The 13,666-nt window shown below is 38.0% G+C and overlaps 1 protein-coding gene across 1 annotated transcript; it reads right to left on the bottom strand.

Annotated features, from left to right (window-relative positions):
• Nucleotides 1-571: 571 nt before the first annotated feature.
• On the bottom strand, nt 572-13,180 carry kdelr2b (KDEL endoplasmic reticulum protein retention receptor 2b). The gene is made up of 5 exons (XM_061967057.2): nt 12,901-13,180; nt 9,364-9,464; nt 9,016-9,174; nt 6,525-6,777; nt 572-1,648 (listed from the first exon to the last, which is right to left on the bottom strand). Exons 1-5 carry the CDS (start codon nt 12,989-12,991, stop codon nt 1,614-1,616), a joined length of 639 nt encoding a protein of 212 aa, XP_061823041.1. The 5' UTR covers nt 12,992-13,180; the 3' UTR covers nt 572-1,613.
• Nucleotides 13,181-13,666: the final 486 nt, after the last annotated feature.

The raw sequence follows: 13,666 nt of genomic DNA, 5'->3' as shown, positions 1-13,666 counted from the left end.
ATAGCTGTCAACATTTACAATTCTAGAATTTAGTCTATTCTAGTGTGTGAATGTTGTCTGTCTAGATCCTGTGATGAGGTGGCGACTTGTCCAGGGTGTACCCCGCCTTCCGCCCGATTGTCGCTGAGATAGGCTCCAGCGCCCCCCGCGACCCCGAAGGGAATAAGCGGTAGCAAATGGATGGATGGATAGCTGTCAACATTTACAATTCTAGAATTTAGTCTATTCTAGTGTGTGAATGTTGTCTACATCCTGTGATGAGATGGCGACTTGTCCAGGGTGTACCCCGCCTTCCGCCCGAATGCAGCTGATAGGCTACAGCAACCCCGAAAGGGACAAGCGGTAGAAAACGGATGATGGATGACATTTTACACTTTTTGTACTGCTTTATTGTACATTAAAATGTCTGGTTACCTACACCCAGTTCAAACTCCATTGAAAGAGTAACTTTATTGTACATTAAAATGTCTGGTTACCTACACCCAGTTCAAACTCTATTGAAAGAGTAACAACTTCACCATTTTATAATGGTTAGTTACACCCAGTTCCAACTCCATCGAAAGAAAAACAATTTCACCATTTTATAAGTCTTTATTTGTGGTGGCAATGGCAACATGTTGCACATTTTTTTATGAAATTAAAAAGATGGTTATAATTGGCATTACATGAAACCCTGTAGAGGAAAAGCAGGCCTAAACAAGTTGATTCTGTAAGAGTAAGGTAAGAGTGCTTGCTGAACATTACAATTATATACAACAGTCGTACAACTCTATTGAATCTGTTCAGTGGAAATCAGTAAGATCAAAATAAATACGTAGTACCTCCCAGCAATATTTAATTGTTCCAAACAGTAAAATGGTTTCTCTTGCAAGTAGGAAAATACAACTAAAGGAATCTGAGGTCTGGACAAAGCCATATATAACATTTGACAAATCACTGTCTAACCTCCCAATAATTTGATGTTGTATTTTATGTCTTTAATAACCGATTCAACAACGTAAGACAAAAAGACTCAGAAATAAGCCATGATCAACGGTGAATGCATTTTATTATTGGTATTATTCTAACGTGCTTTTTTGAATAATTTAGAAACATGGCGTGTAAAAAAATTGCCTTTTACATAGCAATGCATACTGCTAAAACTAGGGAAAGAATGTTGATTTTTTTCGCATCAAAGTTTGGAGGGTGTAGCATCACCCTCCCAAAACAATGTACAGAAAAGCAATGGGCCATTCTAAAAAGTCAATACCACCACAAGTGTTTGGAAATTATACAAGGCTAAATGAAATGCAATTTTACATTTAACCAGAAATACACTAAAATGTCTAATCTGCAGCAAAGTGTTTTTTATATGTAGAAAACATTTTCCACTTTTATTTCTTCTTTCTTTATACAAAGTAATAAAAAAAAAAAATGTAATGCAAGATGCGTCAAACAGATTTCCACCAAGCATGGACCAGCTTCTACAGTTGTTCTGATGCTGGATCTGCTTCTACTTGCTGTCTGTCTCAGCCACCTTACTGGAAGGGAGTGATGGAGATATCACAGGTGTCCAAAGCGTCTCCTCCTCCCAACCAGTCCCCTTCTTCTGCCAATACGCTCCTCTTTGGCACTTAAGCAGGCAGACTCAGTTTCTTTCCTTTGAGAACTGCAACAAGAGGTGGATAGGTTTATGTGTAACACAAAATGGACACATTAATTATATTGTATATTATACTGGTATTGGAGGGTAAATATTTGGAGTTTTGGCACGAGCCGCTAGACTAGATCTGACCAATCTAAGCCTAAAACTAGATCTGACCAATCTAAGTCTATGAGCATGAACTGATGAAGCCTACTTGGATGAGAGGCGAAACGTCTTTTAAGACAAACCAAACAGTCCAGTTGCGATCGATTAAATGCCCTGAGATTGCAATGACCTGGATGAATGAGAACATCCATAGACACAACACATTAATTATTGCTTTCCCCGATTATTATAATAGCAAGGCGCCCCACGGCAGTTTTGGTCAAATGTAACTGTGGACGAGCGTTGGCTGTACATCTGAAGTTTCATCAGCCTCATCCCCAGCAAAGACACAATGTGCATCTGCATGTGTGCAGTCCATTGCATTGCAGTTGGCCAAGCTGCACATTTGTGCCAGCGCCTCACCCTGCCACATCAAATCTGTAAACCAATGTAAACACTGTTCTAGCTGCCATTTATGCTTGGTTTGAGTCAAGTTTGTTTGGGTTGTTTTGGTGCTGGCATTTATATATTTAGTTTGACCAATATTGGTGGTAATTGCAGCTCAAAATAAGGTCAGATGTGACAGGGCATGCTGCTTAGGTAGTTGGTTCAGTGTTAAAAAGCATTAAAAGTCATTAAATGGACCTTGAAAATATTAAGGCCTTGTATGGCATTAAATAAAAGCATTAAATACAATGTCCAAATGCATTCCAAAATGTATTACAATCGTATGCCTTGGCAGATAATAAATCAATTAATCAAAACAAAAAAATAATATTAACTTGAACTTTGCAGTCAGATAAATTACAATGTTTCCCATTTCTTTGTCTCACACTTTCAAATAAGGTAAAAGAGATTTAACTTCTGTGCATTGCTGTTAGCACCCACATGTGTTTATTAATGGCAGAATTAAGAGGGAGGTGAATCCTTTTGTCTGTCATCTACAATCTTTGTCTTAGTTGGCGAAGGCAGCGCTACAAGCTTTATTTACACACCCAGGATGCGGGTTGTCTCGATACAGGTACCAAAATGTATTTCAATACTTCGATACTTTTGAAAATTAAGGAAAACACAAAAAATAATTATTGGCTTTAATGTCAACTAAAACATTTATGATACATTAAACATAACATTTCTTATTGCATTTAAAGAATAATTTTGTCATTAAATAAGGTAGTGAACATACGAGACAACTTGTTTTAAGTAGTAAGTAAGGCAACAGGTTACAAGGCTCCTAATTTGGCTGCTGACGTATGCTGTAACATATTATGTTATTTCCCATTCTATTATTTTGTCAAAATGATATGGGACAAGCTGTAGAAAATGGATTATTAATCTACTTGTTCGTTCACTGTTAATATCTGGTTATTTTCTGTTTAAACATGTTTTATCTACACTTCTGTTAAAATGTAATAATCACTTATTCTTCTGTTGTTTGGATACTTTACATTAGTTTTGGGTGATACTACAAATTAGGGTATCAATCCAATACTAAGTAGTTACAGGATCATATATTGGTCATAATTAAAGTTCTCCTGTGTCCATGGACATACTTCCTGAGTTTGTAAACAATACAAAAATGAAAATAGGTTTTAATAATAATAATAAAGGATTAGATTTATATAGCGCTTTTCTATCGACTAGATACTCAAAGCGCTCAGAGAAGTGAGAACCCATTATTCATTCACTCCACATTCACACGTAGGTGTGAATGTGGTAAGCTATATTGGTAGCAAGAGCTGCCCCTGGGGTAGACTAACGGAAGCGTGGCTGCCAATTTGCGCAAATCAAATCATCTTTTGGGATAATTAAAAATATTGACGTGATCATTGTAGTATCGACTAAATTATACTCTTGTTATTGGTATCTTTACAATTAATATTTGTATAGATCCAACCTTTTGTTGACATTGAGGTTTTGATTAACAAGAATATTTAATATTTTTGGCCACTGTAACATTACACACAGTTTTAAACAGTAACACTCTGTTTGAATATAGATTAAAAAAACACTGTACCTAAATATTGAATCAAATCTTTGGCATACCACTGGATGGAGCCCGTGTACCGCTAATGGTAAACATACCACAGTTTGAGATTTACAGCACTGCTTGCAAACTGACACTTCAGTGTTTATAGCTCCACTTACCGTATATTCCGCACTATAAGGCGCACCTAAAAACCCAAAATTTTCTCAAAAGCTGACAGTGCGCCTTATAATCCGGTGCACCTTATATATGGACCAATATTGAGCCACAACAGGTCTCGCAACTACGGAATGCATAACGTAACCCCAGCCTCTACTGTAGCGTCTATTCTATGCACCTTATAATGCGGTGCACATTATATATGAACAAAGTTTTAAAATAGGCCATTCATTGAAGGTGCGCCTTATAATCCGGTGCGCCTTATAGTGCGGAAAATACGGTACTTTATTGTTAGTTTTTAGCCAAGTCTATAAGATCAGTGTCCGATCATGGCTAGACGTTAATTTTGAAACTGCATTGGCCCCTTGTGGTGGAAAATTATAAGTCATGACTTCCCTCCACATACCGTACTCAGATCTTCCTGAAATTTTTGATGGTGGGTTGGGGTGTTCGGTGGGATGCAACTGCATGACTTCTGGGGCACCAATATCACCCCCTTGTGGTGGAACACTGTAACTGCCATTACTTTTTCACATGCTCCAATCTCCCTGAAATTTTTGATGGTGGATCAGGGTGTTGGGTAGGACTGCAACTGCTTGAGTACTGCGGCGCCGTTATCGCCCCCTTGTGGTAAAAAATTAAACAGTAATAACTTCCTTACATATGCTTTGATTTCCCTGAAATTTTTGATGGTGGGTCGGTGTGTTGGGTAGAACGCAACGGCGACGCCTTGTGGTGATAAACTATAACTGTAATAACTTCCTTACACTCTGATCTTCCTGAAATGTTTGATGGTGGGTCAGAGTATTGGGTGGGATGCAACCAAATCCATGCAGTGGTGCCAGTATCACCCCCTTGTGGTGAAAATTGACAACAGTAATAACTTCCTTACACATACGCCACAATCTTGTGGAATTTTTGGTGGTGGGTCAGGGCATCGGGGAGGACGTGACCACATGCGTGCCTGCCAACTCATGTGAACCCCACGTTGCAGAAGGGGCGAGGGCCCATTCAACGTTGCTTGCAGTTTTAATTTTAACTTGCTTCTCTGTCTCTGCAGTAGGTTTTCTTTTTTTTACGTTCATTTCTTGGTTATCGTGCCAGCCTAAGACGTTGACTCGGCAGGTTTCTAAACAACGAAAAGTATTCAGACCCCTTTAAATGTTTCACTCTTTGTTTCATTGCAGCCATTTTATAAAATCAAAAAAGTTTTTAAAATTGTATTTCTCATGAATGTATGTACTTTCAACAACCCATCTTAACAGAAAAAAACAGAAATGTAGATTTTTTTGTACATAAGTATGTACAAAAGTATTCAGACGTTTGCTCAATACTTTGTTGATGCACCTTTGGCAGTAATTACAACCTCAAGTCTTTTTGAATACGATGCCACACCTATCTTTGGGCAGTTTTGCCTATTCCCGTTTGCAGCACCTTTCACGCTTCATCAGGTTGAAGGGAAAGCATTGGTTTTCATCCAGGATGTCTCTACATTGCTGCATTCATCAGTCCCTCTATTCTGACGAGTCTCCCAGTTTGTGCTGCTCATAAACACCCCCACAGCATAATGCTACCACCACCATGGTTTACTGTAGGGATGGTATTGGTTTGGTGATGAGCAGTGCCTGGTTTCCTCCAAACATGATGCCTAGCATTCACGCCAAAGAATTCAATCTTTTGTCTTATCAGACCAGAGAATTTTGTTTCTCATGGGCAGAGTATTTCAAGTGCATTTTGGCTAACGTTTTTTTTTTTTACTAAGAAATGGCTTCCGTCTGGCCACTCTACCATACTGGCCTGATTGGTGGATTGCTGCAGAGATGGTTGTCCTCTCTCCACAGAGGAATGCTGTCGCTCTGACAAAGTGACCATCGGGTTCTTGGTCACCTACCTGACTAGACTAAGATGAATGTAGAATTGTACAGAGACATCCTGGATGAAAACCAAGGCTTCCCGTCCAACCTTTTGGAGCTTGAGAGGTGCTGCAAAGATTAATGGGCGAAACTGCCCAAAGATAGGTGTGCCAAGCTTGTGGCATCGTATTCAAAAATACTTGAGGCTTTAATTTCTGCCAAAGGTGCATTAAGAAATTAATGAACAAAAGCTGTGAATACTTATTTACATGTGAATTTTTATTTTTAATAAATTTGAAAAAATGTTTAAAAAAACTTTCATATTCTCATTATGGGATATTGTATTTTGACAACAATAATGGATTTATTCCATTTTGGGATAAGGCTGTAATATAACAAAATGTGCCAAAAGTGAAGCGCTGTGAATGTTTTCTAGATGCACTGTAGCTTCCCCGTCAGGAAAACCCTCACTCCGAACTACCCCATTTCTCTTCTTTTTCAAAAAACATGTCACTGTGAGGAAAAAGTCTAAAGTGGAGTCCAATTTCCAGAAGCTAGAGGTAGATAACTATAACTAGCTGCTGGCTGCCGCCACGTTGAGGTCGAATGACATCCAAGGCAAAACATGTAAACAAAAATGCTCGAAAAGTCGAAGTGCAATAATTTTGATAGGTAAGCACTCAGACAAGCTGGTATCGATTAGCCTAGCATGTGCCAACTGTTGTCATTTGATGGATTTATGAAATAACGGAGCATCCACTCTCTCCACATTGTCTGAACATGCATTGGGACTCACCTTTTGTAACATACAAGTAGAAGAAGTCGCAGTAAAGGATGGTCTGCACCACCCCTGCAACAATGGCAATCATGTCGAAGAATCCCTCAAAGTAGAACCTCCATATCCAGTTGACCAGGTAGAGTGCTCTGTACAGTCCCAGGAAGAACAGGTAGTGTGTGGTGATGGTCTCAGCCTCGCCCGTCTTGCTGATCATGAAGAGCTGTGGCAGGATGGCCACAGACTCCAAGTAAATGGAGAAAGTCCACAGGATCTGCAGGCAGAACAAAGTGTTGAAGTCAGAACATATCCTCTTACACTGTTCAAGCTGGAATTTATTTAACTTTTTTACAGCTCACTTTACTGTATAAGGCAAGGCAAGTTTATTTATAGAGCACAATTCATACACAAGGCAATTAATTCAAAGTGCCTGACAGAAAATTACAATAATTTTGTTTTTTATTTTCTAATAATGACACAATTTAGGGACTAAGTTGTTCTGGCAATATTTAGTATTTTGTCCTAATCCATTACTGCGCATATACCAAAAATGACTATAGCAGTAATAGCCTGTTGCTTTGTCTTCTGTTCATTACTTTCCACCACATTTATGCACACAAAAACTGTATGAAAGTGTCACTTTAGACCAGTGCTTCACAATTAGTTTCTGTTATGCCCCCCACAGGAAGAAGAAAAAATGTTGTGCCTTTTTCACATGCCGCCACTACTCTAAATAGTATAATTTGTCTATAAATTTGTTATAAGTAAACCTTTGCATGACATTGTATCCTTAACATTGAAGAAATCAAAGGAAGAAATATAGATCAACTTACAAAAAACAATTTTAACGTAACAAAAAAGATTTCAAGTGCACCATGCAGTGTTTTCATGCATATGAACGCTTTATGGTAATGTCGCTAGCTTTAGCTACTATGCTAACAAGTGTCTGTGTTAGTATTATTAACTTACAACTGGCATTCCTTTTGTATTACCGTATTTTTCGGAGTATAAGTTGCACCGGAGTATAAGTCGCACCTGCCGAAAATGCATAATAAAGAAGGAAAAAAACATATATAAGTTGCACTGGAGCCCGGCCAAACTATGAAAAAAAACTGCGACTTATAGTCCGATAAATACGGTATTTCATTTTCACAAATTCCTCAGTAAATTCACCGAAACGTCACCGTGGAGTTACTGAGTGTTTAGCTGATTGGAGAGCTAGCTTTCGCAGATAGTGGGTCCATGACGAGGACTTCTGTTTTGTATGATCAGCTGTTTTGCTGCAGTGTTACAGGCACCATTTGGAAACAATTAAGGTGTGTAAGTAAACATTTAATACATATTTCTGTGTAAATAACTCATTTCACAATGTACAGTATATATCTGTGACTTATGGTGCGGTGTGAATATATGGAAAGATATTAATTTCTTCTCAAATTTAGTGGGTGCGGCTTATATACCGGTGCGCTCTATAGTCCAGAAAATACGGTAAATCCTTACTTAAACTATAAACGTTTGTTGACCACCTTAAACCCTTTGATACTAAAAAATAGAATTTAATAAATGCAATAAATAATACATTTCAATTGATAAGCAACATTAACTCAAGAGCACAATATATGAAACACATTAACATACAAAACAAAAATGAATAAAACTATTTGTGATAATTTTTTTGTTCATCAAAATGAGGAAGTCAGGATTAATTGCTACAATAAGCAAGTCTTCTAGTGCACATCTTTTCGAAGCGGGGTTTGAAGCAGGATAATGATAAAGTAAGTTCCCCAGGGTTACACGCGCCCGCTGGGCATTGCACCGCACCCCCCCAGGGGACCCGCCTCACTAGTTGAAAACTGCTTTAGACACAGCCTTTATCTCAGTTCTGAGAGTTTTGCTTTTCTTTTGAAGTTTTGCAGCATTGGATCATTTGCAACATAACAGAAGAGTGTGAGGGAAAATTCATCAGTATAAGTTTTTTAAATGCCTTGAAAAACTTCCTCTACAGTAAAAAAGGTTTTATGATGGCAATTATTTGAATATAGAACAGACTACTGCTATTTCCATTATTTTCAACAGGAAAAATCATATCTAAATCTCTAGTTTGCCCCATGAAAAAGTCAAGTTTATTTAACACCAGATTACAACAGAAGTAATTTAAGTATACCTTTTATGTTTGAACAAACTAAATAGTCTTATCTTATTAATGTTATTTACATGACAGCATGTCATTTGTAAATATAAAATGTATAATCTCCTCTCACATTAATTAAATGACACGTTGAAGTTGTTCTATTCCTTCTACTATAAATGTTTTTGAAATGCAACCGTAGTGGAGCAATTGCAATGCAGTCAGCTATGCTGCATGCGTGCATGTAACGAGGGAACTTTGTATTGGACCTTTGTTAAAATGACTCAATATGAAAATACATTTGCATTAATCCACGAATGTTATTGTCTATCACATCAGAATAACGACAGGAAATGATGCTTAGGTACAGGCTGAACACCTAACCTCCAATGGAGAGAAGTCGTGGTTAACTAGAAAAGCAAGGCCGCCCACAGGAACGACGAGAAATTCCACCCGGAATGTGTCGTGGTTTCCATCATAAGTTGCTTTGAACTTCATGTAGATCAGGTACACGGTGGCATATGCACATCCAATGTAGACCACCTGAAAGACACAGCCAAGCTGTTAAACAAACATGCACCCCTCCCACTGAGAGCAGCCAGGCAGAGAGGTCCACAAGAATTACAGTAATCTTTTAGTCAACAAGGGAGTGATAGGTCTGCAACCTAGTGTGTGCTCAGTGCATGGAGGAAAACCGAGGACATATGGCCCAGGATGAGCAAAGCGTTTCACCTTCATGGTTGTGTTGTAGAGGGAGATGAAGGATGTGAGCAAGTCCAAGTAGCGAGTTGTGAAGACCAAAGCAAATAAGACCTGACTCTTTCCAGAAATTCCTGAGAAGAGACAGCAAACATTTGTTTACATGCAAAAACTGAACTGTAACCTTTTTCATTATTAAGTTGGCAGCGGTGTGTCAAACTGAGAAGTGTCTAATATTTGGCAGTTTTGTATACCCAAAAAAACAAAAAGTATCCAAAAGTAATTCTTAGGTCAAATCATAAGGTTCATGTATTTTGACATGAGCTTGCGTGTAGTGTTGGATGCGCCTGTTTGCGGGGTTTTGCTGTCAGGCTACGTTGTCATGTCCCAGCGAGGTGGACGTACTTGGACATTAAGTAAAGTGCTCAGCCAGGGGGGAGGAGCTGCGGGATGAGACCCTCTCCTACCCCTCTGCTTCAGGCTGCCAGGAAACACAAAAAAGCTAAAGTAACTTGTTGTATATAATCTTGGCTTGCGCATAGCATAGTACAAGAGATGTGCGACCTGCAATGACATAAATGCTGCTAAAACTAGCTCTTTTTAATGCCTATTCTAATACTGATTGGCGAGTGTGAATGTACACTTAAATGTTGTAACGTAGTGAGTCTGTATAATGGTAATGAAGTTTATTATCAACCATGTATGGAAAAAAATAGAGACAGCTTTAAGATATAGATTTAAACAGTGTACGTTTTCAAAAAATAATTTCATACTTTTGGAGAGGGTGATGCATGGTTTCATTTGCAATCAGGGAACGCCTCCAGAATCGAATATCTAACACAGACTCAAAAGAATGTTATAAATATAACTGTGGAGCAGAATTTACACAAAATTTACAACAAAGCATATCCAATACATATGATCTAACCCACAAGGAAGTGTTACATATGTAGATTAAAATCATCATCCATCCATCTATTTTCTACCGCTTGTCCCTTTCGGGGTCGTAAGTCCCATTGATTTATTTCAAACATGCATACAGTTACAATATGGTAATGGTATGTAACATATTTCCGGTTTCTCATTACAACAAATCCAAAAAGAAAAAGAACCACTGGCTTAAATCCATTCCCATAATTTAACTCCAAATGCAATTTTTTTAATTTGCAATTCTTTTTAAGTGTTGTGCGTGCATACGAATGTTTTAAGTTAAATGTATCCTATTTGAAAGTGTTGTGTCTTGAGTTAGTAAGTTTAAAAGTATCCACAAAATTAAAGTAAACATAACAGAGAATAATTATAATTTAGGCAGTGTAAAAACTGAACCTTAACGGATCATGACATTTCTGAAGGCAGAATCTGTTAGAGCAGGGCCGTCAAACTCATTTTAGATCGGGGGCCACATGGAGAAAAATCCACTGCCAAGTGGGCCGGAATGGTAAAATCCCGGCACGATAACTTAAAAATAAAGACAACTTTAGATTGTTTTCTTTGTTTAAAAATACAACAAACATTCTGAAAATGTACAAATCATAATGTTGATGGGTTTTTTTACACTTACATGCGGTTAATAGTATTCTACCTTTATTTGTCGTTATTCATACTTTCTGAATAAATTATGTGATAATGTTCATCAGTCAACTCATTGGTGTTCATTTTCAATCTTTCAAGATAAAAAATAATATCAAAATCAAATTACAGGATTTTATTTATGTAGCTAATTTTCCTTGACTGATGTACTAACATCATGTGGTTTATTTGTTTTACATAGATAGATACAAAAAAAATGCTATTGTGACATCGAGTGGACACATTTAGAACAGCAGTTTCTTTCATTAAAAAATGTTGGCTCATTTTTATACTTAGTAAACTCATCCCGTGGGCCGGATAAAACCTGTTCCTTGGGCCTTACGTTTGACAACCCTGTGTTAGAGTAATAGAGTATCGACATCATTATATTGTGGAGGTGTCTCTAATGACTGTTTGTAACGGATATTTTAGTATCAGCAGGTTCAAGACAGTTTGCATTTCCCCTTCTCTTGCAATAATAGTGGTGTGCCAGCGAGGCCTTCTCTGCTGGCCTAACGTAACCAGAAATCATGATCTTAATTAAAGATAAAAAAAAACATTTTATTTACTTTCCCTAAATATCTAAAATGATTCATATTCTTTTCATGTCATATTATGCACGTTCCGGTGCTGTTGTTTTTACTTTTAGTTTGTATCCAATCAGAATTCAGCGAGCTTATGTTGCTATGCAGTACGAAATCTGCCAGGCACCTTCAGAATCAACAATGCTGGCGTCCGTGCACTGTAAATGAACGGGGACATACAGGTGATAGACAGTAGCGATAGCCAATCAGATCACGAGTTGTTGTCAGTAAGGCCTTCTAGATGGCCTCACGTTGAACGTGACATTTAGGCGTCATGTGATTGGATACTCATTGGGACCGTTAGCGGATGAATTTGAGAACACATAGAGTTGAGAGACAGTTGCGATAGCCAATCAGATCACAAGTTGTTGACAGTAGCTGTTCTGTTACAACTAAAAGTTGTAAACTCTTGTAAAGTGTGTCATGCTTGTCATTTAATTAACATTGTTACATGTGAATTTGTCGCCATCATGTGGTCAGGGCAGTTAAAATATCTTTGATAAGTGTGTACTTTGAATCAAACTTTATTGACCGGAAGTTCCATAAGCCAAGCAGATACATTAACGGTATATGTTTTAGTTGCTGATGAGTTATAATTTATTTTTAAATGCGCCAGTAAATAACCCGTTTTGTGAACTGTTGATGTGTTTCAATGCCGAGTAGTGTGTAAATGTGTTCCTGTATAGTATTTCTCCAGCAATGATCATGTGGTGACATAAATGATGGTATTTTGAGAGGTAATCATTGAAGTCAAAGATCACCGAAGGCCTAGGTGGGAAACGCACGGCCCACCACTGCAAATAACACATGCCTAACCTTTGACCACCGGAACGACATGAAAATTATAGATTAGTTAATATTGTAAAATATCTGTTCATTTTAAAACCATGCATCATGTATATCTGTCATTTCACGTGCTTCGGGTTGCTGCCACGTCATAAGAGTCAGTTGAAAGGCAATTACCATGAAACAAAGTTAATTACCACGAAACAAAGTTAATTCAATCAAATAAAAACAAAGTTAAAATACCATGAAACAAAGTTAATTCTAAAAAAAAAAAAAGTCCAAACATGACGCCTCAAAGCACACACACACTTGTCCAAAGAGTAACAATTTTAAGGGGTTTGGTCGCAACAACGACCAAAGCTGCTTTGCAACAATAAAAAAAATAACCTTTTTGGATAATTGTTGATTCGTTGTGATTTGATACATTACATAGCTTATATACTGAGATACGCGACTCATTTATGACAAGGCACACCTGTAACAGAACATGTTAGCAGGCGAGCTAACACTCGCCGACGAGCAGCTGTCGAAATGCTGACTATTACTAACATGAGTAACACGCTACTAACACGACACCGAGTGAGGATAACTCCACTATTGCAGTGAAGATGTTAAAAAAGCACGAACTTACCCGCACAAGACCTGGTTTTCCATATTTTTAGCAGCAGGATGATGATGGCTGCTAAGTGGGAGAGATCGCCGGTTAGCCTGAAAATATTCATGTTGCGGAGAGCAGCAGCAAAAATAAGACGAACTCAGACAATGCCTTTAGGTGTGTATTATCTCCTCTAGTAGGAAATGGGTGGTTATAGTTTTGGGAAGGCAAAAAATAGGAGAATTGAGTAACTGTAGGTCGCTGCGATGAGGGGAAAATGGCGAGTGATACGCGACGTGGCTGGGGGAGGCGGCCAAGAAGGAAACAGCGAATAGGAGATCGGAAACGCTTTCGGGTCCGACCAATCAAATAAGAGGTCTGCTCAACCGGAATTGTGACGCGAACAGCGTTGCGTTCAGGTCATGAGAAAAATAGGACATATTTCTTTCAGATGGATAAAGTAACACGTAATATTATGTTGTTTTACACCTTCAATGACATTTTAACAACGTAAGTAGTTGGACATCTCGCAATACATTTTGGACCACTACAAAACAGCAAACAATGGATTTTTTAAAAATCTCAACAATAAAGACAAGTTAGACTCGCTAACTTAAAGGGGTCCAAAGTGCGGCCCTGGTGCATTTCCAGCCAGCAGGTCGTTTTTTATTAGTCCTCTGCATATTTGAACACTTTAGATAGGCCTATATTACTAGATATTACACTATTTTGCTTTGTCAACTATATCAAAGAAGCTAAGATAGGGTTGTTTTGATCAAAGATCTTAGCATATATTGTATAA

This window comes from Nerophis lumbriciformis, linkage group LG11, assembly GCF_033978685.3.
Source record: "Nerophis lumbriciformis linkage group LG11, RoL_Nlum_v2.1, whole genome shotgun sequence".
NCBI lineage: Eukaryota > Metazoa > Chordata > Actinopteri > Syngnathiformes > Syngnathidae > Nerophis > Nerophis lumbriciformis.
Note: the sequence above shows the minus strand (reverse complement) of the source record. Positions and strands in the feature narration are given on the sequence as shown.

Coding starts and splice junctions, on each gene's coding strand:
- kdelr2b (XM_061967057.2), bottom strand. CDS start 12,991: ATGAATATTTTCAGGCTAACCGGCGATCTCTCCCACTTAGCAGCCATC. Junction 6,778..9,015: donor ACGACTTCTCTCCATTGGAG/GTTAGGTGTTCA, acceptor TTCTGCCTGCAG/ATCCTGTGGACTTTCTCCAT. Junction 1,649..6,524: donor CTACTTGTATGTTACAAAAG/GTGAGTCCCAAT, acceptor CTCTTGTTGCAG/TTCTCAAAGGAAAGAAACTG.